Below are 27423 nucleotides of genomic sequence, written 5' to 3'. Positions count from 1 at the left end.
ACGCACTCGGACTGTAAACCATTTTGCGGGCCTTTGCAGATGGTAACGACCTCAAAAAGGTGTATTAACCCTATAATGATATAGTCAGTAAAATAAATATTTGTATAATTAGATTGCACTAAAATGTTAACTTTTGAATACGGACAGATGTAGACCAAACTTTGCAAATACTTTCAAAATATGGCATTAGAATGACGACCTGAGTTTTTAACATTAAAGATTGAGTTCACATTATATAATGTACCTAAGGCCTCACCAAATTAATAACTTGTTCATCGGATTTTTTTCCAAAAAAAATGGGGCGAGCGAGCGAAATAATAATAAAAATATTTGTTTTGCATTTAGCAAAAAAGAGGAGCGAGCGAAGAGCGAACAAATATATATAGTCATTTAACTCACGTTTGATCACATTTTATTCACTTACTAACGAAATAATGATAATGTTAACAGTACAAGGATAACATCTAGTGAAAGAATGATAGCACTACAAGATAATTATATACAAATATTAGTTTTGAGATCAAACAAATGCTATTTGAGATCAAGCAAAGTATTTCTTTAAACTATTTAATAAATGAGAGAACTCAAAACCACAGTTTTCCAGTTTTTTAACATTTTTGTATTTTTTTTTATCAAAATACACTATGCATGGCTAAGTTAAAGCCTGGACATGCCTGCCCAATGACATACCCAAAATAATTATTCTATTAACCTAGGTTTTCCACTTTTTCTTTGGAAAACTAGGTTTAAAAAATTATCTATTAAGGTAAATTGTCATATCTTATGCCATGGAAATGACCAGACAAGGTGACTTAGAAATAACTCACAAAATGAATATAGGCATTTGCAATCTAATATCAAGTACAGCTATCACTTTTACAATGACTACACGATTGGCCTTGGTAGCCATCTAAGTTCGGGTAGAGAATTTACAAAAACCTACACTGTACTGTTGACCAATTTGGCACCAAATATGTCACAAAAAATTCCAGCCAGCGCCAGATTTATACATACCTGAAATTTCTACCTGGACCGGTGTAGTAGGTATAGATGACCGATTGGAAACTGTCTTTCACTGTAACGGTCATTCGAATTCACGTTAGACATGTCCAAATCAAATTCAAACTTTGGATAATCACCAACTGACATTCACGGTGAAATTCAGCACTTCTTGCCCAGTTTACTTTCAGCGGAAGCCAAATTTAAACAAACACATTTGTCCAAAACTTGATCAAATATTTAGTGGTGACAGGTCATAGAATTGTCATTTGTTTACGTATTTTTCAAGAATCAGGAAGTTAAATAACTGTTTTAGCCGGTGATAAGTCTTGATCGTCTAGACGCTTGCATCCGGGTCTTTATCGTTCATTGTGAGCCGTGTTGACGTCATTAAATCTGATCAGAGGGGTCGAATGATTGAGACTAGCCGGTGTTTTGATAATTGTGACGATCGAAAAACTCGGTTATGTGCAAGGAAAAAGGCTACATTCCACTGAACAAATAAGCGCTCGTAAAAATAATAACTCATTTTTTTAGGTGATGCGGGCAAGTGATTTTGTTTTGATTTTCTGAAGAAATAGGTACAGGAAATCCGATTAACAAGTTATTAATTTGGTGAAGCCTAACCGTCAATAGTTATTATACAGAGCTATGTGGGAGTCACAAATTCACATTTTCTATCCAAAGATTCAATTCCCAATAATGCCTTGCACTTTTACAAATACTCAGTGCAGGTCATGATAGGTCAGGGGGCGGATCCTTCGTATATTGTAAACACAGTCAATCAAGGGGTCAATAGGGGTCAAAGGCTCAGTTCCCCGCCGCAATACTAAAATTACTTATGGTCTTCTGGAGAGACGTTATATGGGGGTTCCGTGTGATGGTACTATACACTGGTGCGCGTTAAAGAACCAGGATAGCTCTAACCAGGATTAAATTCTGTCTTTGCACTTTGCTCCAAAAACCTAATATGACTAACAATCTTGTCGGAGGAGCACTCGCCGATTGGACTTTGCCCATGTGCGAGAATGAATAAGCTTACACACAACCAAACTCAGTCAGTCAGCGCTCCGATAGCTCAGTGGAATAGCTTTTGCTTCGGTTGCAAAATGTGGCTGATTGAAACACCTGCCGTGTTAAAACCGAAAAGCGTTCAAATATAATATCAGTATCGCACTGAGTATTGCCCCGGGTATCTTATATCTAGGTTTCTTAAGTCTAGTTAAATATGGATACGACTGCGAATTACAGTCACTTAAATCTCATTTAATTTATGGCATTTTAACAAAATTTAAGTCATGATGGCGTGATGGCGGGGTCAAGTCATCATGCAGCCAATCGGCGAGGACATATACCTTGATAAACTCAAATAAACAAACACATTAGTCAGCCTTGCTATGTTCACTGGGCGGACTCATTAGTTGTTAAGTGGTAGTGACTAGTCTAGAAGGGAATATCAGACAAATCACATCGCTGGGACGTAGGACACTAACTTATTATGTGATAATTGTTAGTTCCCATCTTCTGGCTTTCTCGTATCTCTTCTGTTTAGCCGTTGGAAGACAGAATCTGGAAACAAACGTCTGACAATTCACATCGCTTGGATAAAACTGACACCCACCTTTTAAGTGATAATTCTTACATCTCACCTGTTTGTGATTCCTTTTGACCCAGCAAGTGTGTTGGCGATGTATTTGTCCCTGAATACTTGGTGATAATGTTCATCTCTTCCAAAGATGAATGGTTTTCTGCTAAAGTCGACGCGTTAAGAATTGGGTTTTGAACGCTTCGAAGGTTGTATTGAGGGCTAATAGGAGTAAAAATATTGGTTGCCGGAAATGAAACACATTAGAGGCCTGGGAGTTGTCGCTGTAATTGTTGACGTTATATAATGAAAGGCAATTGCTCTGCATCAAATATATTATTTTAAATAAAACGGTGTTCATAGCACGTGGTTTTAACGTCATACACAAACGGAATATTGATTGGTGTTTCGTACATTTTCGGACGGAATAAGTATTTGCGAATCATTTGCTTGTTCAGAATCGAGAAATGCTTCAAAATAAAGCGCTATCTAACCACATTGCGATATTGTATACAAACGAAAAAACTCACGAGAAACTATTCAGTAGCCTGAGGGAGTGTGAGCAGTAAACATTGTGTCGTTTTGAATTTTTCTGTCACACTTACGATATAAGAAACTTCTCGTGCACATGAATATAAATCAATTGCAATAAGCCATGTGGCCCATGAAGACAAAACACAATATTTACAAAAACAAATATAATTAATGGAACACACATATACATTTTGAGAAGGCACACTAAACTTGTTTAACAATTCTCGAAAAATAAATTGTAAGATGTGATACATTGCAAGTACACTATATTTTCATTGAATTTATTACAACTTGAAGAAACATATTTCCTTATGAAATATTATTCTTTTTAGGCCAGCTTCGGCTGATTACATGTTAAGAGTTATAATATTATACCTCATTAAAACCGTTGCGCATAGTTGGCATCAGTTAAAGCCCCAGTGACACTTAGCATTGGATTAATAGAGAAAAATAATAATAGTGAGTATATAACTATGAAAGAGTCTCATATAGTGTCATGTCTGATAAATTCCCGAAGTCCACACGATGCTTGACTAAAAAGAAAGGTTTAGGAAATACCAACGAAATTCCGAACTGGACCACTGACTCGCTATATGCTAATGAGGTAGATAAGTGGGCGGAGCATAGCGCTTTACAAACAGTACATGAGTTGTTACCGGAATAGACTTGAGCAATGACTAAAGAAATACTGAACAATTTCAATAAAATCAAATAAAGAAATTAAGACCCTATTTCTAAAATAAATGTGGTGCAAGTATTTTCGAATGAAAACTTATCAATGAATGTTGCTTGCAGATTGGTAATACACCATGCTTTTGTAAAATGCACTGTTTTGTATTTGGCGAAATAAAAGTGTAGCAAATCATTAGGAGTGTTAAAACTAAGACACCAAAAGCTGGAACCTATCAGCAAATGGTGATACTTGATCGTTTTTGAAGACTACAATTTTCGAATAAAGGAAAAAGCTTTGTTGTAGCATAATAATTTGATTGATATTACCACGTGATGTTATCAATGCATGGCGAAATATCTCATACCATTAAGAAAATGGTTAAATGTTGAGTCTTTGGTTTACTTCGTTTTTACTAAAACCAGCACCTTATATATGCAATACCAGACGGCCAGTTTATTGAGTGATGACATGCAGCCGACAAAGAAAACACATGTAAGATATGTAAAACAAGTACATTTTAGCACTAAAATAAGCATTGGCTACAAAAGTCCAACAATGTGCCACCGACCGGCCAGGAAAAACCAGAGACGGTTAACTCTTGAAACCTGTGCTCGTTTGCCATGTGCCGTTTAGCACGTTTAGCAAATTAATAATCTGAATAACTGTCGCTATGTCTTCGGCTTCTTGCGAATGTTTAAACGAATAGGCCATTACTTGGTTCTCGCTATACGAAGGTTGTTTTAACGAGTCACAAGCAGCTGGAACAAAATAAACAGAACAGAACATATATTTTATTAAGACTTGTACAAAGAACATCATCTTCTCAATTACAAATGAATAATGATTAAACAAACATATAACATGACATAGGCTAAACATTATATGAAATAGAATCATAAATTTAAAAAAATACAATAAATAAAACTGAGCCCGATTTTGTTTTCCACCCGATTTGCATATTAATAAAGTCAATTTACTTTCTTGGGGTTTGACTTTCGTGACTTACTGCAGGATTTCTTATCTTCTTGGAAGATTAAAAAAATGTCAATATAAGTAAATAATGTTCGGCTATAAGTTGCCAATACACTGTTCATATCTTCAACATTGTTCATTTGTCCATTTACCAATGCCAAAATGCCGAATCCTCGGTTACAAACGCATTCCCACACCAAATGACTGATATGGTTGCCTAATCTTGCTACTGGAATACACTGACAAATTTAAACGTTCTCGACTACAATTTTTGTTTTAAATACTGCCACAATTTGAAAATATCTCCATAAACATCGAAATGGTAGGTTTAATCCTTCCATTAACTTAAGACACCCCAACCGCTCTGAACACGAGTGCCAAACGGTGACTCCTACTCTTTTAAATAAAAAAAATGGACACATAATACATGTAACAGTTAGTAATCCATTTTAGGTCTGTCATTGTGGCTATATTATCGGGTTCCATCACCAAAACAACATACAATTTCTGGCAACCACACATACTGGTGTAAATTGGCTCAATAAAATTGCTAATTTTAATTCAATTCATTTTATTCAAATAAACAGAGGCCAGCGACCCAAAAAACACAACATACAGCAACAAAGTATTATAATTCGAGGTGTGAAACCGAAAAAGTTATATCTTCTTCTTTATTTTATGTCACTTATGAACCTTTTCGCATTCAACCTTCGAATTGCAATATAAGATATACATGTTTACCATGTTTAACAGATGGTACACACTGATTGTTAACTTTAATATTGTATTATCATTTCCAGTAAACATTAAAGAGTAGAACTCATTTAAAAGATTACCAGATGGATGCAAATTCCAAAGATATTGTCTACGAATAATATCGAATTAAGGACAATATATACAAAGTATTGCATCTTGTGGAGTATTTGTATATCTATCAAGTTTCATGTTTGATTGCCGTATTACGTTTGCTCCTTGATGGCCCAGGAACCAACGAACTATGACAAGAAAACACAATAGTTTCCACTTAAACTAGGCCAAGCTTGCGTTTAAGTAATAGGTGACATTAAGTAAGATTTTAATGATAAGGAATGGGCGGAGCTAGCGTAGCGAACGAGCCCTTTTTGCGATTAAAATATCAATTGACTTAGAATACAACCTCATTGACTAACAAATTGTAAACGCAAAATTTGACTCAGGAAGAGTGAATCGAATAGTTGGCAGTAGACGGACCTTTTAATACCCGCGTAAGTTGAAATTCTTAATGATTAAGCGTATTACTTAATAACTGCTATCTGTAATTTCATTGGCTGAGAATATAGTCGATAGGTTGTATTTTAATGTCAGTAAATAGTGTAACTCAACAAAAGTTATATATAGTACCAAATAGTAACACTAACAGTCATCAATCGATGTACTGGCGGTCAGATAATTACAGAGATGATGTAATTTAGCATTTAGTTACTAGTTCTTATATTATCCAAAGGGGCTCATCCGTATGAATGCTGAAATCAAGAAGCTCTGCTGTTTAGATCTGAAAACAAGAAGCTCGTTTGCATTTCTGCTGAAACAAATGGCTCGTCTGTATGGATCCTGGGAACAAAGAGCTCGTTTGCATGTACACTTATCCTGAAAAATGCAAACTGAGATAAAGTAGAGAACAAAAAGGGGCCGTTTGTTATTGTCACTTAAAATCTTTTCGATTTCTCTCCTCGAATTTTTCCAACGATGGGACGTGATCTGTGAAGTTCGTGGGTTTTGGTATTGCTCTTCATTGTTTAATGCCATAATTTTGATTATCGATAGTATATATCAAGCCAAATGATATCATATTATTAATGCAATCATGTTTAATTTGAAAATAGCTTAACTTTTTTTCTAGTTTTAATTCATTTATTTCAAAGACAAGCTTGTTAAAGCACATCCGTTGTAAAATCCCGGGTTTCTCACCGTTTCAGCTTACAAAGCTTTCATGGAGAATATTCAGTGTTCAATGCGGCCTCCTATAAGCCCCCATATGGTGTTCACAATATAAAAAGCATGAGAATCATGGCAGAGATATTGTTTCAGAAGATCCCTGCGGTTGATGGGTAATGGTAAAGAGTAGCTTTATTTAATACCCTTTTTCTACCACACTATCCCCTGTTCTTTCAGCCCGCGGTCAATAGATACAAATGTATGTAATCAGACATTTGGAAACACTGCCAGGACAATACATATATGCCTTTATGCTGCAATAGGCACAGGCATTCTAAAAAAATATCAGTCCATGTACTATGTATACATAGTGTACAGGCTCGGTTAATGCCAATGCACTTACGGTAATTATTCCAAATAGGTAACCGGTCATCGGGTATCTCCGTACTGCGTTTTTTTGTTAAATTAGAACAGTTTAGACATTCGATCACTGTACACAGGCTCAGATAATGCCAATCTGCCTAAGGTGGTAGCACGTAATACGCCACTGGTCACAGTGTAGCAGTGTCAAAAATACTCGACACTTACCAAGGTCCCCAAAAAGCAATGGATATGAAATGTCTGGAAACCGCTCAAATTGGCTTTCATCAGAAGATGCACATCCCAGTAGTCTTCATGCTAGCGATCAACAATGTCTCGAATAGCTTACATTACTCGGTCCCAGCCATGACAACTGAAACTTTAACCTCAAAACGAGACTCGTTTAATAACTGACCACAGCATTGAATAAACAAACAGAACATACCAAAACATTTAATAAATTACCTAATCCATAAAATCACACACATGTTATAGAGCGTAGGAAATGAGGACAATGAACCATAGATGAACTTGAAAAATGGAAATTTAAAAGATGCACTTTTACTCCTAGATAGAATTTACCACAATTAATAATGTTGTTTTACTTTTCCGAAAAGGATGAATAAATGTCGACAACAATGGTTCTTATGACGGATACCGAGTTTAATTCTAAATAAATGAGCATACAACATGGTATTTCTTCCTTATGAGATTATAGTAGACCACAGTTAATCTTTTAGCATTCACCAGTCATTTAATATTAATGCGCTTTCTGCTATTAGATACACGGTTACAATATTGTTATAAGTAATTAATATTTTCCATCAATGCATTATTTAGTAAGTAGTGAATATTAATCAGTCAAAATTGATGTTTGTTTTACATGTGTTTGTTTTGATTTTGAATAAGAGTTTCACTTTAACTAATATAGATACATTTATGACAATGTTCTAATGTCCGCCGTTGTTGAAATTATGCTACGACAATTTACTGAACAATTAGCGAAAACGAATGGTTACATTACGAAACAAACATATAGTCATTTTATTAGCAGCAGTTGGCTTTGCTCGGGAGCCTGAATGTTCGCGGTTTCAGTACGAGGAAAAGATGTTAGAAAAAGTGATCAGATCGGAAATCAGAATGGAAGCGTTTGGCGATTCATTTAAGGAGGCAACTAGCTCCATGGTTATACTAATACAGACGATTACAGGTAAATGAATGTTTGAGGCTACAATCACCATTATTGGTATACCTAATTGAAAAGTATTTAAAGGAGTGATCATTATAAGTGAGAGACATTGGCAGAGACGGTTTTAAATACTTCCGCATTTTATTTTAACCTCTTGCTTCATAGAACAAGTATGCAATCCATCAGTTGGCAAGACGGAGAGGCTGTAAAACCTAAATTATCGTATTCGTTATTCTATTAAGGTTGAAATTATTTAGCTGATTACAGAAAAAAAGGTTTGAAGTTAAACACCCAACCGCAATGTAGTACGAAGTGATAAAGGAGTTTTGAGGGAGTGACAGATACTCACAATGACTGTTCATAAACGGTAACGGAAACAAAGGAAGTGTTTATTTATTGCTATATATTTATAAAACAGTATTCGGATAACATTTCATTGAGTATTCAGTAAGGGAGATGGAATGGCTGTACCCCATTATTTGTCATATTATCACAGTATCTAGAAGGACGTCATTACTTGAAATTTTATTCGTATAAATATTGACACATTTTAATGAGTGTTTTGTTTTGTTAAATCACATACTCCACTGTTCATAATAAAGTGCCTTGTAATTCTTTACATAACGTAATCAAATCTTATTTAATGAGGTTTTAGTGATGTTTAAAACTTGGGTGTGACGAAATCTGTTGCACTTCAAGAATTTGACTCAGTCAATGCACGAGTAGGAATTACATCTATAACAGGTTCACTGTTTGTATTATTTGGTGTTTATTATTACCACTGACATGACAAAATGGTGTCAAAATGGAAAACTATTGTAAATTTTATTTCCATGCATTTCCAATAACGTTCATTTAAAACATGAACTTTTGCGTCCTACCGAACATATTATCAATATAAAATTAAAAGTAACCATCTTTCCGTTTCTCAAATAAATTGCTTTTTCACATTTCTTAATAAAAACCCTTAAGCTCTTTATCCTAGAAATATCGTCCATTAAAAACGTTTGCAAGGATAAAAATCAAACAAAAAAGGGAATGTGAAGATGTAATAAACTAGTATGTTCATCAAACAAAATTATCAAAAAGGACTTTGTACAATAAAACATGATAATGTATCAAACTGATAACATCAAGGTTTTCAATTTTATGATAATTGGCCTTTATTTGTGTTTAACTCATAACAAAACACTGATCATCGACATTAAAATATAAAAATCCTTACAGAAATGGGGAGAACATTGGGTATTTTGTTGGCTATGTCACTTGCAGCTGTTTGCTTTGCGCGGGAGCCTGAGTGTTCGAGGTTTCACTACGAGGAAAAGCTGTTAGAAAAGGTGATCAGATCAGAAATCAGAATGGAATCGTTTACGAAATTATTAAAGAAGACAACTGACTATGTGGAAGTAAACATGCACACGATTAAAGGTAGATATCATGTCGATCTTTTAATGGTAAGAATTGTTGATGTTGACATTATATATCCGGATGCATCAGAAATGTATTTTTGTTCTTTTTCCAGCGTTGGCAATTTAAGTATTTTGCAAATGAAGAAATTTACACAAAATGAAGTATAGATGTAGTTTTAAACACATGATATATATGTTCATTTGTTTCCTTTTTAGCACTATCAAACACAGTGAAAGAGCTGCAGAAAGAAATACAGTCCGTTGGCGTAAAGAGCAGTGGTTTATACACGAGATGGGATCGGCGATCATGCCCTGAAAGCACGGAGCTAGTGTACGAAGGGTTCGCTGGTGGCGGACATTTCAATGAAAAAGGAGCGAGCAGTAACTACATTTGCCTGCCAAAGGACCCCATCTTTGATAGCGATAGACGAAAAGGGGGTTCGGCAAGCACGGTTTATGGTGCTGAGTATGAAACAAATGGTGCAACGTTTCACACGAGTTTACATGACGAAGACGTTCCATGTGCCGTCTGCCGCGTTGTTGGAAGAAGCGTTGTCATGATCCCAGCGAGGAATGCCTGTTATAGCGGATGGCATACGGAGTACTCTGGTCATTTGATGTCTTCTCATCAAGGCCATGAAGCGAACAAGGAACTCGTTTGCATGGACGGAAACCTTGAAATGGCGGATGGAAGTGATGCTGGAGACCAGAATGGTGCTTTGTTTTACTTTGTTCAAGCTGTCTGTGGCTCGTTAAAATGTCCTCCCTATAGCCCGAACAAGACGTTAACATGTGTGGTGTGTTCTAAATAGAAGGAAAAAGCTTATATTGTTTATTTGAAACAATCTGCATGTAATTGATCAGCATACTGTATGTATTGGCTATGCGTACTTAATTTAACCTTTTGACATTTTAATACAATGATATAATCAGTATAATAAATATTTGTTTCTTTAGATTGCACTGAAATGTTAACTTTTGTAGTGAAAACGGACAGATGTAGACCAAACTTTGCAAATACTTTCAAACTATGGCATTAGAATGACGACCTGAGTATTAAACATTAAAGATTGAGATCACATTATATAATGTACCTAACCGTCAATAGTTATTCTACACATTTTCTATCCAATGATTCAATTACCAATGATGCCCTGCACTGTTATATATATATTCAGCGCAGGTCATAATAAGTCAGAGGGCAGATCCTTGGTATATTGGAAACACACCTAACAGTCAATCAAGGGGTCAATAGGGGTCAAAGGTTCAATCCCCACCGCACCACTGAAATTACTTATTGTCTTCTGGAGAGACGTTAAATGGGGGATCGTGTGATGGAACTATACACTGGTGCACGTTAAACAACCAGAATAGCTCTAACCAGGATTAAATTATATCTATGCACTATGCTCCAAAAACCTTATATGACTAGCAATCTTGTCGGAGGAGAACTCGCCGATTGGACTTTGCCCATGTGCGAGTATGAATAAGCTTACACACATCCAGACTCAGTTAGTCACCGCCCAGATAACTCAGTGGTATAGCTTTTGCTTTGGTTGCGAAAGGTGGCTGATTCTAACATCGGCCGTGTTAAAACCGAAAAGCGTTCAAATATGGTATCAGTATCGCACTGAGTATTTCCCCGAGTATCTTATATCTGGATACGTGTAATTTATGGCTTTTAACATAATTTAATTAATGATGGCGGGGTCAAGTCATCATGCAGCCAATGGGCGAGGACATATACCTTGATTAACTCAAATAAACAAACAAATTAGTAAGTCTTGCTATTGTCACTGAGCGTACTCATTAGTTGTTTAGTGATAGCCTAGGATGGAATATCAGACAAATCACATCGCTGTGACGTAGGACTCTAACTTATTATGTGATAATTGTTAGTTCCCATTTTCTTGCTTTATGGTATATATTCTGTTAAAGCGTTGGAAGGCAGAGTCTTGAAGGAAACGTCTGACAATTCACATAGCTGGGATAAAACTGACACTCACCTTTTAAGTAATAATTCTTAATTCTCACCTGAGTGTGTTTCCTTTTGGTCTATGCTGTGTGTTGGCGTTGCAAATCTGTCACTGAATACTTGGTGATAATATTCAGTTCTTTCAAAGATGAGGGGTTTTGTGATACAGTCGACGAGTTAAGAATTGGCTTTCAGAACGCTTCGAAGGTTGTATTGAGGGCTAGTAGGAGTACAAAATATACATATTGGTTCCACGAGATAAAACACGTTAGAGAAGGCTCTACCAGTATAGAGGCCTGGGAGTTGACGTTGCAACTTTTGACGATATAAAATGAAAGGCAACTGCTTTGCATCAAATACATTATTTTAAATAAATCGGTGTTCACAGCACGTGGTTTTAACGTCATACACCAACGGAATATTGATTGGTGTTTCGTACATTTTCGGACGGAATAAGTATTTGCGAATCATTTGCTTTTTCAGATGTGAGTAATGCTTCAAAATAAAGCGCTATCTAACCACATTGTGATATTGAATACAAACGAAAAAAATAAGGGAAAATTATTCAGTAGCCTGAAAGAGAGTGTAAGTAGCAAACATAGTGTCGTTTTGATTTGTTTTGTCACACTCACGATTTAAGAAGCTTCTTGTGCACATGAATATATTTTAACATCAGTTGCAATAAGCCATGTGGCCCATGAATACAAAACACAATATTTACAGATACAAATATATACAATGGCACTCACATATACATTTTGAGAAGGCACAATAAACTTGTTTAACAAAGCTTGAAACAAATGCAAGTTGTGATACATTGCAAACACACTATATTCCCATATAATTTATTACAACTGGAAGAAAAATATTTCATTATAAAACACTATTTTATTTATGCCAGCTTCGGCTAATTTCATATTAAGAGTTATAATATCATGCCTCATTAAAACCGATGGTCATAGTTGGCATCAGTTAAAGCCTCAGTGACACTTAGCATTGGATTATTAGAGAAAAATAATAATAGTGAGTATATAACTATGATAGAGTCTCATATAGTGTCATGTCTGATAAATTCCCGAAGTCCACACGATGCTTGAGTAAAAAGAAATGTTTGGGAAATACCAACGAAATTCCAAACTGGATCACTGACTCACTATATGCTAATGAGGCAGATAAGTAGGTGGAGCATAGCGCTTTGCAAACAGTACCTGAGTTGTTGCCAGAATAAAATTGAGCAATGACTAGAGAAATACTGAACAATTTCAAATGAAATTCAAATAAAGAAATTAAGGCCCTGTTTCTAAAATAAATGTGGTGCAAGTATTTTCGAATGAAAAATTATCAATGAATGTAGTTTATTTAAACATCACTGATTGGTAAAACCTCATGTTTTTGTTAAATGTACTGTTTTGTGTATGACAGAATAAAGTGTAGCAAATCATAAGGAGTGTTAAAAGATACCAAAAGCTGGAACCTATCAGTAAATGGTGATATTTGCTCGTTTTTGAAGACTACAATTTTCGAATAAAGGAAAAAGCTTTGTTGTAGCATAATAATTTGATTGATATTTCCACGTGATGTTATCAATGCATGGCGAAATATCTCATACCATTAAGAAAGTCCAGGTGGTAACGTGGTTAAGGTGTTGAGTCTTTGGTTTACTTCGTTTTTACTAAAACCAGCAACTTATATATGCAATACCAGACGAGCAGTTTATTGAGTGATGACGTGCAGCCGACAAAGAATAACACATGTAATATATGTAAAACAAGTACATTTTAGCACTAAAATAAGCATTGGTCACAAAAGTCCTACAATGTACCACCGACCGGCCAGGAAAAACCAGAGACGGTTAACTATGGAAACCTGTGCCTATTTGCCAAGTGTCGTTCAGCACGTTTTGCGAAATTATAGCCTGAATAACAGTCGCTTGGTCTTGTGAATGTTTTAACACAGAGGCAGGCCAAATGAACCGGATCAGACAACAAAGCATTGCAATTTATACTTTATTATGTATTGTTACTTACCATTTAAATCACATATCAAATGACTTGTTTTTTAAAAGAATAGGCCATTACTTGATTCTCGCTATACGGAGATTGTTTTAACGAGACCCAAGCAGCTGGAACAAAATAAACAGAACAGAACAGATGTTTTATTAAGACTTGTACAAAAAACATCATCTTCTTAACTACAAACAAATAATAAATAAACAAACACCTGACATAACATTGGTTATACATTATATGAAATAGAATCATTAATAAAAAAATACAATAAATGAAACTTAGCCCGATTTTGCTCTCCAACCGAATTGCACATTAATGAAGTCAATTTACTTTCTTGGTGTTTGACTTTCGTGACTTACTGCAGGGGTCGACCTTATCTTTTTGGAAGATACAAAAATTGTCAATATAATATTAGTAATTAATGTTTGGCTATAGGTTGCCAATATACTGTTTATATCTTCAACATTGTTTATACGTCCTTTTACCAATGCCAAAATGCCAAATTCTCAGTAACAAATGCCCTCAATGCTAAATGTCTGATATGTGTGCCTGATCATACTACTGGAAAAGACTGACAAAATTAAGCGTTCTCGACTACGATGTTTGTTTTAAATAGTGCCATAATTAAAAAAAAAATATCTCCATAAACATGGATATCGCAGGTTTAATCCTTCAATAACTTAAAATACCTCAGCCGCTCTGAACACGAGTGCCAAACAGTGAATTCTACTCTTTAAAAAGCTGTGTAGAAAAAAGGGCCGACGGTATTTCCAAGCTAGAGGAAAAGAGAAGAAATAATGATAACACGTAAGTTTAACTCTTTGTTTTACCGAATATCACAATTATGACGGCATATTTGAGAAATCGGGGAATGCAGTGCCATATGAATATGTTTAATATTCACACGTACTTCAATTATTTTGTAAAATACTGTTTATGGAAAAGTCAAATTGATTCAACCATGAAACGCCTGCATTTTTACGAACGGAAGAAGAACATTTCCAACATTTTTCAGCTAACTTTTACTAAAATTAAAAGTACACACAATACATGCAACAGTAAGTGATTCGTTTTAACTTTGGCTTTGTGGCTATATTATCAGGTACCATAATCAAACCCATATACAATTTCTAGCATGTTAAGTGGCTTAATACTTTTGCTAACTGATGCCGTATTACGCCTGCATTTAAGTATCCATTTAGTCAGAGTACAGGCGCCGGTAGATAAGTCAAACTGCTAGTTTTCTCCTTGTATGGTCTAGGCACCAACGGACTTTGATAAGAACACACAAATGTTTCTGCTGAAACTAGGCCAAGCTTGCGTTAAATGTCGGTAAATAGTGTACATCTACACAACTTGTATAAAGTACCAAATATTAATCAAGTGTTCAAAAAATTAACACTAAAAAGCATCAATCCGATCGATGTACTAGCGGTCAGTTTCAGAATTGATAGAATTTAGCATTTAGTCGACAAATTTTCGTCTATTTACTACTTCTTATATCACCCAACGCATTTAATATTTTTTTGTATTTTTGTTTGGAGTTCAAAACTGGCCTAGAAAAAGAATCCATATGGTTATTTATCCTGTCACTTGAATACATATCAGTCCAATAACAAGGTGCAGTGTAAATTTCAGTTCATTAGGATAGTAGACCACGTGATGTGTATATACAGTCAGTTGGTTATGTGACCGCGAAAACTGACTTATTTTCTGTTTTAAAATGTCTGAGAAAACGCACAAAAATGCTTAAGTATCTTAACCATAGTCCCCCAACAATCAACCTAAGCAGTCACTCGCCCAGGAAATTTTGCACTTCACTTTTCACTTTGCATACTAATGATACTGACAAGAAAATCGGCAAGAAAATCTACATTTGCACTTACCCAACCCGGAAATGCTGAAATCTGATTGTGCAGCATCCAACGATTGATAATTCCATTTCTGTGGTGAATGACAAAATCTCACTTTCAACGGAAATGAATTCTCTGTTGCAGGTGGAAATCTGAAAATCCAAGCTTAATTATTTAATATCATTATGAATAAGATGTATTCAAAGTGTGGCGATTGTTTGTAAACACTCGTGACCTTGATCCATGACCTGTGTAGTCTGTGATCTGCGGAATAATTGTTACATCATTAGAAAATGTTTGGTGACTGATTCATACTTATGCACTTTTAAAATATTTTATAGTTTGGACTGATATTGACGTATTACAATACAATGAATTTGACTATAAGCGTATTGGGGAAAAAAAATGAGAACTATTTTTGGGCACATTTTAACATGGGTACCTAGTGTGCCGATGTCAACAGGGGAAAAACAGTTGCCCCCCTTTTTAAAAAAAAGTACTTGTACAATTTGTGTTAAGTTATCGTGTTTTAACAAACAAAGGAACAAAATAAATAGAATACTAGGTAAGTGCCGTGGATGAAGAAACCTTATATGGCTCACCTACGGAGTTTATTGGGTTCGCCTTCAGCTCACCTGATGAATTCCTCCGTCTTGCCAGATAAGCTTCTTTCATCCACGGCACTTACCTAATATTCTCTATATAGATGTTGGGATAGGAATATTCAACCCCATCGACATTTCTGAGATTGTTGCCCCAATTATCAGCTGAACTGCAATTAAACACTCACAAATATATCGATACTTTAAAGAATGCAACTATATCTTGGACTGTATGTAAACACAACAATCCAAATATGCCGAATTGTTCGCAGTTATTAAGCAGCGTATTTGCTCAGCCTCCAACCTTTTTGGATTTTGCTTCAGCTCAACCCAGAAAAGGAGTATATACATTTTTAATCTGATGAACAGTCGGTCTTGTTCATTCCCGACAAAAGAAAGGCACTCGAGATTACTAGTTTTACCTTAATTGTATGGTTCTTAAATGCAATCAGCAGATGATTGATGAAAACATTCTAATTCGTTTGTAAACATGCATGTATTTCATGGGATAACATTCTTACTACTTCTTAAACAGGTTGTTCACAAAATAACCGAAATACGTGTGAAGACATATGTATATGCCACTGCATTTCGCCCATAATGATTGTTATATTAGATAAAAGACAAGTCATACTTACTTTGTATAATTATTTCCGCTCTTTGTCTCTTTCTTGAAAATGACTTTGGCTCTTTTTATTTACAGCTCCTAAAAGAGCAGGGGCCACTGCTTCGCATTCCTGCTATAGCCATCATTGATCATTCAAATAATTATCTGCTGTTTGCCCTCTGTCCCGTACATATGAGCATACAAACGTTTACAATGTGTAAAACTCAAATGTAAACAAACAACCGATATTGGTTTCAAGGTTTCAAGATATATTTGAATTCATGGCTTAACTATGAATATAAGAGTTGTAAAATAATACATATAAACAAATAACATGGAACAAATACAAAATAACTAAATAGTACATGTTCGTAGGTCTGAACAAAACATTTACTATTAAATCTAAATTGCACAAAACCATGTATGCCGGTACATCAGTAGAAGTAGTTCGTTAAATTTAGAATAATAGAAAATATTTAGTAATGTATTACTAACTTTAAATTGATTGCAAATAAGTGTTTAATTGCATAAGTAATATTACGATTCCCAAGGGTATAGTCATAAATTTCAACTGCTAATTTGAAGACACTACTTTTGAAAACTTTTTCGCTGACATAATGAAATTGCTTAAGGTAGCATGATTTCTATTAAATATTTAAAACTTTAGGTTGCATTGTAAATATTTGCATTTTTGTATTGAGCATATTCAAGAGCACTTAATTAAACTTATTTTTGCAACCTACAAGCAAATTGTCAATTCACATTTCATATGAAATCAAAGTTTCACATGAATTACTCTTTAAACATTGAAAGCGTACTTTCACAGCCAATGGTATAATTATATTTTTTTAATCATCTCATTAAAAGGTTTGCAAATAAAACGGATTTAAACAAGTTGTAAAGAGTATACAAGCTAGAGTGGTCACCAAACAAAAAATCAAAAACACTTAATGCAACGAAACGAGATGTCAAATATTAAATATTTAAAGACATAACATTATTTTGGCTTTGAAAGGTGGCATATCATGACAATAAGCCGTTAGTTGTACCCACGCTAGCATCGAAATAAAGATTTACAGATCCTAGCAGGAATGAAGAAATTATTTGTTATTTTGTTGGCAATGCAATTTGCAGCCGTTTGCTTTGCGCGGGAGCCTGAGTGTTCGAGGTTTCACTACGAGGAAAAGCTGCTAGAGAAAGTGATCAGATCGGAAATTAAGATGGACGCGATTGATGAATCATTGAAGAAGACAACGGACAATGTGGAAGAAAATATTCAGACGATTTCAGGTAAACTAGTTTTTAATTTTTGAAAAAAGGCGTTGTTTGACGAAATCAGACTCATAATGTTAACAGTATAAATTTTTGTATACATAACTTTATTACAACTACCTATACCATCACCTATACATCATTAATAACTCATTTTTCTCTATTTAAGGCCTGACAAACAAAGTGCAAGAGCTGCAGAGTGAAATAGAACCACTCAAATCAGTAGAAGTCATGAGCAGTGGAATATACACGAGATGGGGTCGGCGGTCATGCCCTGGAACCACGGAACTGGTGTACGAAGGGTTTGCTGGTGGCGGAAAATTCAATGATAAAGGAGCGAGTAGTAACTACATTTGTCTGCCAAGGAACCAAACTTTGATGGCGATGGACGAAAATCGAGTTCCGTAAGCACGGTTTATGGTGCAGAGTATGAAACCGTGTATGCAACGTTTCACACGAATTTATACGAAGAAGACGTTCCATGTGCTGTATGCCGCGTTGTAGGAAGAAGCGTTGTCATGATCCCAGCAAGGAATGTCTGTTATAGCGGATGGCACACCGAGTACTCTGGCTACTTGATGTCGTCTTATTACGGCCATGAAGGGAACAAGGAACTCGTTTGCATGGACGGTAACCCTGAAAAGGCTGAAGGAAGTGATAGTAGTAACCTTAATGGTGCCCTGTTTTACTTTGCTCAAGCTATATGTGGCTCGTTGAAGTGTCCTCCATATAGCGAGAACAAGGCGTTAACATGTGTGGTGTGTTCTAAATAGAGATATACAAACGAAGGAGCTTAGACTCTTCAATTGAAACAAATGCTTGTGTTTAACAATATTATCTTAGGGAAAGCTCCATCAATTTGTTTCGCTATAGGGTGTTATGCGTAGTTCTATATTTCATTTGTTTCACCAAACTATTTTGGAATAAAGATATGAGTTATTATTTTGTAGTCGTGCACGCTCATTCTAAGTATGGATCGTGGATTAAACAACATAGTTCGTGTTCTTTATAATCAAGTCATATTCCTGCTGTAGCTTGTCTGTATGCCCACTTATTTGTTTTTGACTGCTATATGAATAGTATGTCAAATTTAACTTTAAGTGTTGTACTTCTTATCACGGCTTATGCATACATTTAAACAAGGAACACGATGTTATTTGTGAGAAGTAATTAAAACGCTACACTGGGTTTAAAGGTAAAAATGACAAATCATGCCACTATTCACTGATAATAAACACATAGTGGAAGATTGACCTATCATTGGTTCGGGATATTACACGTGTGGAATGCAATACACCAGGTTCAATTGAACGTACTCACTTTATATTCATTATTTGTACTGATTTTGCAACCGCATAATAACCCCTTCGCCCGGCTTCGGCCCTAGTGTATTTAACAGGACGTTGCTTTTATATTTCAATGAGCACTAAGTATCAAACAAATGCTCAAATCAGCATCACGGTTTGTATAATTTAAATATATTGTAAGTTTTAAAGTGACTCGTTCACATTTCATTATCAGAGACTTTATAAAACCTGAAAGAGTCCCTTTAACAACCAGTGGTATATTTATTCCGTCTTTCCAAATTTGCAATTTGAACTCTTACTGATGGGCACTGTTTTTGTCTTAAAGTCATACATAGGACTTTTTGCGAATTCTTGGTATTTTGCTGCAGCCGGAGTACACTGGTCATTTGATGTCTTCTTATCACGGCCATGAAGGGAACAAGGAACTCGTTTGCATGGACGGAAACCCTGAAATGGCGGATGGAAGTGATGATGGTAGCCAGAATGGTGCTTTGTTTTACTTTGCTCAAGCTGTGTGTGGCTCGTTAAAATGTCCTCCCTATAGCACGAACAAGGCGTTAACATGTGTTGTGTGTTCGAAATAGAAGGAAAAAGCTTATAGTGTTTTTTGAAACAATGTGCATGTAATTGTTCAGCATACTGCATGTATTGGCTATGCGTACTTAATTTAACCTTTTGACATTTTAATACAATGATATAATCAGTATGATAAATATTTGTTTATTTAGATTGCACTGAAATATAAACTTTTGTAGTGAAAACGGAGAGAGGTAGACCAAACTGGTCGTTAAACAATCAGAATAGCTCTAACCAAGATTAAATTCTGTCTATGCACTATGCTCCAAATATCTTATAATTATGACTAGCAATCTTGTCTGAGGAGAACTCGCCGATTGGACTTTGCCCATGTGTATGAATTAGCTTACACACAACCAGACTCAGTTAGTCACCGCCCCGATAACTCAGTGGTATAGCTTTTGCTTCGGTTGCGAAAGGTGCTGATTCTAACATCGGCCGTGTTAAAACCGAAAAGCGTTCAAATATGGTATCAGTATCGCACTGAATATTGCCCCGATTATCTTATATCTAAGTTTCTTAAGTCTACTTAAATCTGGATACGACTGCGAAGTACAGTCACTTACATCTCATGTAATTTTTGGCATTTTAACATAATTTAAGTCATGATGGCGGGGTCAAGTCATCATGCAGCCAATGGGCGAGGACATATACCTTGATAAACTCAAATAAACAAACAAATTAGTAAGTCTTGCTATTGTCACTGAGCGGACTCATTAGTTGTTTAGTGATAGCCTAGAAGGTAATATCAGACAAATCACATCGCTGGGATGTAGGTCACTAAATTATTATGTGATAATTGTTAGTTCCCGTCTTCTTGCTTTCTGGTATATCTTCTGTTAAGGCGTTGGAAGGCAGAGTCTTGAAGGAAACGTCTGACAATTCACATAACTGGGTTAAAACTGACACTCACCTTTTAAGTAATAATTTTTAAATCTCACCTGAATGTGTTTCCTTTTGGTCTATGCTGTGTGTTGGCGTTGCAAATCTGTCACTGAATACTTGGTGATTATGTTCAGTTCTTCCAAAGATGAGGGGATTTGTGATACAGTCGACGCGTTTAGAATTGGCTTTCAGAACGCTTCGAATGTTGTATTGAAGGCTAATAGGAGTAAAAAATATATATAGTGGTTTACGGAGATAAAAAACGTTAGAGAAGGCTCGATCAGATAGAGGCCTGGGAGTTGTCGCTGTAACTATTGAAGTTATATAATGAAAGGCAACTGCTTTGCATCAAATACATTATTTGAAATAAAACGGTGTTCATAGCACGTGGTTTTAACGTCATACACAAACGGAATATTGATTGGTGTTTCGTACATTTTCGGACGGAATAAATATTTGCGAATCATTTGCTTTTTCAGATGTGAGTAATGCTTCAAAATAAAGCGCTATCTAACAACATTGCGATATTGAATACAAACGAAAAAATAAGGGAAAATTATTCAGTAGCCTGAAAGAGAGTGTGAGTAGCAAACATTGTGTCGTTTTGATTTTTTTGTCACTATAAAAAATAATTCATTATAAAATACTATTTTATTTAGGCCAGCTTCGGCTGATTACATGTTAAGAGTTATAATATTATGCCTCATTAAAACGGTTGCGAATAGTTGGCATCAGTTAAAGCCTCAGTGACACTTAGCATTGGATTATTAGAGAATTTAATAAAAGTGATATATATAACTATGATAGGGTCTCATATAGTGTCATGTCTGATAAATTCCCGAAGTCCACACGATGCTTGAGTAAAAAGAAATGTTTGGGAAATACCAACGAAATTCCAAACTGGATCACTGACTCACTATATGCTTATGAGGCAGATAAGTAGGTGGAGCATAGCGCTTTGCAAACAGTACCTGAGTTGTTGCCAGAAAAGACTTGAAAAATGACTAGAGATAATACTGAACAATTTCAAATGAAATTCAAATAAAGAAATTAAGGCCCTGTTTCTAAAATAAATGTGGTGCAAGTATTTTCGAATGAAAAATTATCAATGAATGTTGTTTGTTTAAAAATCGCAGATTGGTAAAACCTCATGTTTTTGTAAAATGTACTGTTTTGTGTTTGACGGAATAAAGTGTAGCAAATCATTAGGAGTGTTTAAACTAAGGTACCAAAAGCTGGAACCTATCAGCAAATTGTGATACTTGCTCGTTTTTGAAGACTACAATTTTCGAATAAAGGAAAAGCTTTGTTGTAGCATAATAATTTGATTGATATTACCACGTGATGTTATCAATGCAGGGCGAAATATCTCATACCATTAAGAAAGTCCAGGTGGTAAAGTGGTTAAGATGTTGAGTCTTTGGTTTACTTCGTTTTTACTAAAACCAGCAACTTATATATGCAATACCAGACGAGCAGTTAATTGAGTGATGACATGCAGCCGACAAAGAAAACACATGTAAGATATGTAAAACAAGTACATTTTAGCACAAAAATAAGCATTGGCTACAAAAGTCCTACAATGTGCCACCGACCGGCCAGGAAAAACCAGAGACGGTTAACTCTGAAAACCTGTGCTCGTTTGCCAAGTGCCGCTTAGCACGTTTAGCAAATTAATAGTCTGAATAACTGTCGCTATGTCTTCGGGTTCTTGCGAATGTTTAAACACAGAGGCAGGCCAAATGAACAGGACCAGACAACAAAGCAATTTATCTTGTATTGTGTATTGTTACTTACATTTTAAAACGAATATCAAATGACTTGTTTTTTAAACGAATAGGCCATTACTTGGTTCTCGCTATACGAAGGTTGTTTTAACGAGTCACAAGCAGTCGGAATAAAATAAACAGAACAAAACAGATATTTTATTAAGACTTGTACAAAAAAACATCATCTACTCAACTACAAATGAATAATAATTAAACAAACATATAACATGACATAGGCTATACATTATATGAAATAGAATCATAAATTAAAAAAAATAGAAGAAATAAAACTGAGCCCGATTTTGTTTTCCACCCGAATTGCACATTAATAAAGTCAATTTACTTTCTTTGGGTTTGACTTTCGTGACTTACTGCAGGATTCCTTATCTTCTTGGAAGATTCAAAAATTGTCAATATAATATAAGTAATTAATGTTCGGCTATAGGTTGCCAATACACTGTTCATATCTTCAACATTGTTCATTCGTCCATTTACCAATGCCAAAATGCCGAATCCTCAGTTACAAACGCATTCCCACACCAAATGACTGATATGGTTGCCTAATCTTGCAACTGGAATAGACTGACAAATTAAAACTTTCTTGACTACAATTTTTGTTTTAAATAGTGCCACAATTTGAATTTGATACACACTAACTAGAACACTAGTTGGCATGGTCAAATGCGTCATTCGGATATCAGGTCTAATAACCTCCACAGTTATTAAAAGCAAAGAACGATGACCATACCTGCACTGTTGCAGATGTTGCCGGGTCGAACGTAGACCCTCCCATAAACAATAGCATTCTTGAAGTGTTATACGTTAAATGTAGTCAACTTTAATCAAGGCGCCCGTCAATGTTGTAAAGCTGTGAATTGATACACTTGGACTTCCCGCGCAACCCCCTCCATAAACATCGAAATAGTAGGTTTAATCCTTCCATTAACTTAAGACACCCCAACCGCTCTGAACACGAGTGCCTTACGGTGACTCATACTCTTTTAAATAAAAAATGGACACATAATACATGTAACAGTTAGTAGTCCATTTTAGGTCTGTCATTGTGGCTATATTATCGGGTACCATCACCAAAACAACATACAATTTCTGGCAACAACACATACTGGTGTAAATTGGCTCAATAAAATTGCTAATTTTAATTCAATTCATTTTATTCAAATAAACAGAGGCTAGCGGCCCAAAAACCACAACATACAACACTATAGTATTATAATTCGAGGAGTGAAACCGAAAAATTTATATCTTCTTCTTTATTTTATGTCACTAATAAACCTTTTTGCATTCAACCTTCGAATTGCAATATAAGATATGCATATTTATCATGTTGAACAGATGGTTCACACTGATTATTAACTTTAATATTTTATTATCATTTCCAGTAAACATTTAAGAGTAGAAATCATTTAAAGGATTACCAGATGGATGAAAATTCCAAAGATATTGTTAACGAATTATACCGAATTTAGGACAATATATACAGTCTCTTACTTTGTTGAGTATCTTTATATCTATCAAGATTCATGTTTGTTTGCCGTATTACGTTTGCTCATCGATGGTCCAGGAACCAACGAACTATGGTAAGAAAACACAATAGTTGCCACTTAAACTAGGCCAAGCTTGCGTTTAAGTAATAGGTGACATTAAGTAAGATTTTAATGATAAGGAATGGGTGGAGCTAGCGTAGCGAACGAGCCCTTTTTGCGATTAAAATATTAACTGACTTAGAATACAACCTCATTGGCTAACAAATTGTAAACGCAAAATCTGACTCAGGAAGTGTAAATCGAATAGTTGGCAGTAGACGGACCTTTTAATACCCGCGTAAGTTGAAATTCTTAATGATTAAGCGTATTACTTAATAAATGTCTATCTGTAATTTTATTGGCTGAGAATATTGTCGATAGGTTGTATTTTAATGTCAGTAAATAGTGTAACTCAACAAAAGTTATATATAGTACCAAATAGTAACACTTACAGTCATCAATCGATGTACTGGCGGTCAGAGGATTACAGAGATGATGGAATTAAGCATTTAGTTGACCAGTTGTCTATTTACTAGTTCTTATATCACACTATTTTCTTAAAACTTTGTTTGGGGTTACAATCTGGCCAATAAACTAGCTGGATAAGATGGATTACAATTAAATACTCACAAATTTAAGGATTCTTTAAAGAGTAAAACGATATCTTAAACTGTTTATGTATATGAAAAGCTACAGAAATTAGCATATTAGTCAAAAGTTTAAACATAAACACCCGTTTAATGCCACAGGGTCAACGCCAATGACATTTTACACAAAAACAAACAATCACAAACCAGGAACATGGAACAGCAGCACAAAACTCCACAAACAACACTGTGAATATATACTATATAAAAAGCTAGGGGCATTTATCAAGGATTTATAGGTACAATGTACCGCCTTGGAACGGTCAGTAAAATGCAAATTCTTAATATGCCGAGTTTTATTACATTATTAACCATCGTATTGGCGCAGCCTCCGCCTCTTTTTGGATTTGGCTCCAGCTTAATCCAGAAAAAGAAATAAACCTTTTTAGTCCGATGAACAGGTGCTCTTATTCATCCCGACACTCGATGAAACAAGCTCTATCTTAAATGTATGGGTCATAATGATAAGGGATACTCAGCAGAATGTTAATAAAAACCTGCTAATTTGATTGTAAACATACATGTATTTCGTCGGAAAATCATTCTAACTAGTTCATAAAGGTTATGTTTACAAAAAAGCGATATACGTGTGAAGATTGAACATTATTGTATGCCACTGCGTTCCCCGATATCTCAAATCATTAAGAAATGCCGTTAGGGCCAGCGCCTGTGAATGTGTTGATCTGAAACGCGATTCTCAATGGTACGATGATGAGAACGCGATAGTACGATAACGATAACGCGATCGTACGATGATGTTAATGCGATAAACTATCGTAAATTAAGTTTCGTGATAACGCGTTTACATCATCGTCATATTGTACTGACGTGTATTCATAACTGTACTCTCGTGTTTTCATAACGTTCTGTCGTGCTTTTGTCATCGAACTGTTGCGCTTTCATCATCGAACTGTCGTGTTTTAATAATCGCACTATGGTGTTTTCATAATCGCACTTTCGCAGTCATACTTACGTTTTATGATGATATCCGTTCTTTTGCTCTAGCTCGGAAGTGTCATTGGCTCTTTTTTTATACACAGCTCCTAAAACAGCGGGGGCCACTGTTTCGCAGCAGTCCAACGCAAAGAGACAATTGAAATTGACATAATTTTGAAAAGTATTCTGGTTACTAGAGTCATTTCCCTTTATTTCGGGCAAGATTCTATGAAAAAACTTAATTTAAAATAAAGCGACGTTCAACAATTCATGGCAACCATTGGAAAAGTTTACTATCTTTTTGCACGGCGCCGATATGATATGATAGCGTAGGGAAGTTGACCATTTTATAACAATTGATAGTTTTACATCTACCCTTCCGATACCTCTCCAATCTGGCGACATTCCTTTAGCGCTTTTGTACATGTAATATTTGGCATTGTATTAGCAAATGCTGAAATTCACAACAGTGTTTCTGTTTCCATTTACAACAAGTTCGCAAGATATCAGTCGGTTCTCATTCTGTTGAACAATATTTCAAGCATATACTGAACGAGATACTACAAATCATACACGATATTAAACTAGTAGGCAATGGTTGCTTGTTTTTTTGTTTGTTTTATTTTGACAAATTGATGTGGAAATTTTGCAGACTTAATGGCATTGCTAAACGTAGCATAACTTCCGATTTGTATAAAAAAAGTTATCACAGACTATGTATATATTGCTACCTTATGGGACCATAGTAAATTGCAGTAAATCTTTTAGCATTCACCAATCATTTTATATTTTTGCGCTTTCAGATTTAAAATGCAGTTATAATATTGTTAATAGTAATTAATATTCTCCATAAATGCATTATTTAGTTAGTAGCTGAGGGTGCATCACTCAATATTTATTTTTGTTTTACGTGTGTATGTATTGATTTTGAATAAGAGTGTCACTTTTATCATTTTTATTCGATTTGGAATTTTGAGATAACAATCTTATCCCCTTAAAAGGTTTGCTGATAAAACGGAGAAAACCAACGTGAATGGAGCGTTCACCAAACAAGACTATCACACACTTAACACAAAGAAACAAGATTATTCATCAAATGTTTTATCTTTAAAGACATAAAATTATTACGACTTTGTAAGATGTAATATCAATAAGCCATTAGTAGTACTCAGGCGAGTATCGATAACACGATACACAGATCCTAGCAGAAATGAGGGAAATATATGTTATTTGGTTAGCGATGCCATCGATAGCTGTTTGCTTTGCACGGGAGCCTGAATGTTCCAGGTTTCATTACGAGGAAAAACTGCTAGAGAAAGTAATCAGGTCAGAAATTAAAATGGATGCGTTTGATGAATCATTAAAGAAGACAATTGGTTATGTGAAAGAATATATTCAGACGATTACAGGTAAACTTATTTTCAATCTTTGAATAATAGGCGTTGTTTGACGAAATCAGACGCATAATGTTAACCGTATTACTTTTTGACGAGACTCGCTCCAGCGATATGAAAGTCAGCATTGATAATGTAGAAAAGTACACATAACTTTATTGCATCTACGTATAACATCACCAATACATCATTAATAATTCATTTCTCACTATTTAAGGCCTAACAAATAAAGTACAGAAGCTGCAGAGTCAAATAGAATCAACCAAATCAGTTGAGGTCATGAGCAGTGGAATATACATACGATGGGGTCGGCGGTCATGCCCTGGAAGCGCGGAACTGGTGTACGAAGGATTTGCTGGTGGTGGACATTACACAAACAAAGGAGCGAGCAGTGGTTACATTTGTCTGCCAA

General features: G+C 35.3%; 2 protein-coding genes across 2 annotated transcripts; both read left to right on the top strand.

Annotated features, from left to right (window-relative positions):
- Positions 1-8144: 8144 nt before the first annotated feature.
- On the top strand, positions 8145-10447 carry LOC128204506 (uncharacterized). Its single transcript, XM_052905919.1, has 3 exons — positions 8145-8247; positions 9499-9654; positions 9852-10447. Exons 1-3 carry the CDS (start codon positions 8145-8147, stop codon positions 10445-10447), a joined length of 855 nt encoding a protein of 284 aa, XP_052761879.1.
- Positions 10448-17802: 7355 nt separating this feature from the next.
- LOC128204504 (uncharacterized) lies at positions 17803-18726 on the top strand. The gene is made up of 3 exons (XM_052905918.1): positions 17803-17971; positions 18123-18296; positions 18380-18726. The coding sequence occupies exons 1-3, from the start codon at positions 17803-17805 to the stop codon at positions 18724-18726; spliced, it is 690 nt and encodes a 229-aa protein (XP_052761878.1).
- Positions 18727-27423: the final 8697 nt, after the last annotated feature.

The sequence above is a fragment of the Mya arenaria genome, chromosome 10 (genome assembly GCF_026914265.1).
Source record: "Mya arenaria isolate MELC-2E11 chromosome 10, ASM2691426v1".
In the NCBI taxonomy this organism is placed as follows: Eukaryota; Metazoa; Mollusca; class Bivalvia; order Myida; family Myidae; genus Mya; species Mya arenaria.
This window is presented reverse-complemented; position numbering and strand designations above follow the sequence as displayed.

Excerpts from the sequence above, each read along its gene's own strand:
- LOC128204506 (XM_052905919.1), top strand. The coding sequence starts at position 8,145 with ATGTTAGAAAAAGTGATCAGATCGGAAATCAGAATGGAAGCGTTTGGC. Across the intron at positions 8,248-9,498 it reads ACTAATACAGACGATTACAG|CTGTTTGCTTTGCGCGGGAG; the intron begins GTAAATGAATGT and ends TGTCACTTGCAG. Across the intron at positions 9,655-9,851 it reads AAACATGCACACGATTAAAG|CACTATCAAACACAGTGAAA; the intron begins GTAGATATCATG and ends TTTCCTTTTTAG.
- LOC128204504 (XM_052905918.1), top strand. The coding sequence starts at position 17,803 with ATGCAATTTGCAGCCGTTTGCTTTGCGCGGGAGCCTGAGTGTTCGAGG. Across the intron at positions 17,972-18,122 it reads AAATATTCAGACGATTTCAG|GCCTGACAAACAAAGTGCAA; the intron begins GTAAACTAGTTT and ends TCTCTATTTAAG. Across the intron at positions 18,297-18,379 it reads CAATGATAAAGGAGCGAGTA|AGTATGAAACCGTGTATGCA; the intron begins GTAACTACATTT and ends TTTATGGTGCAG.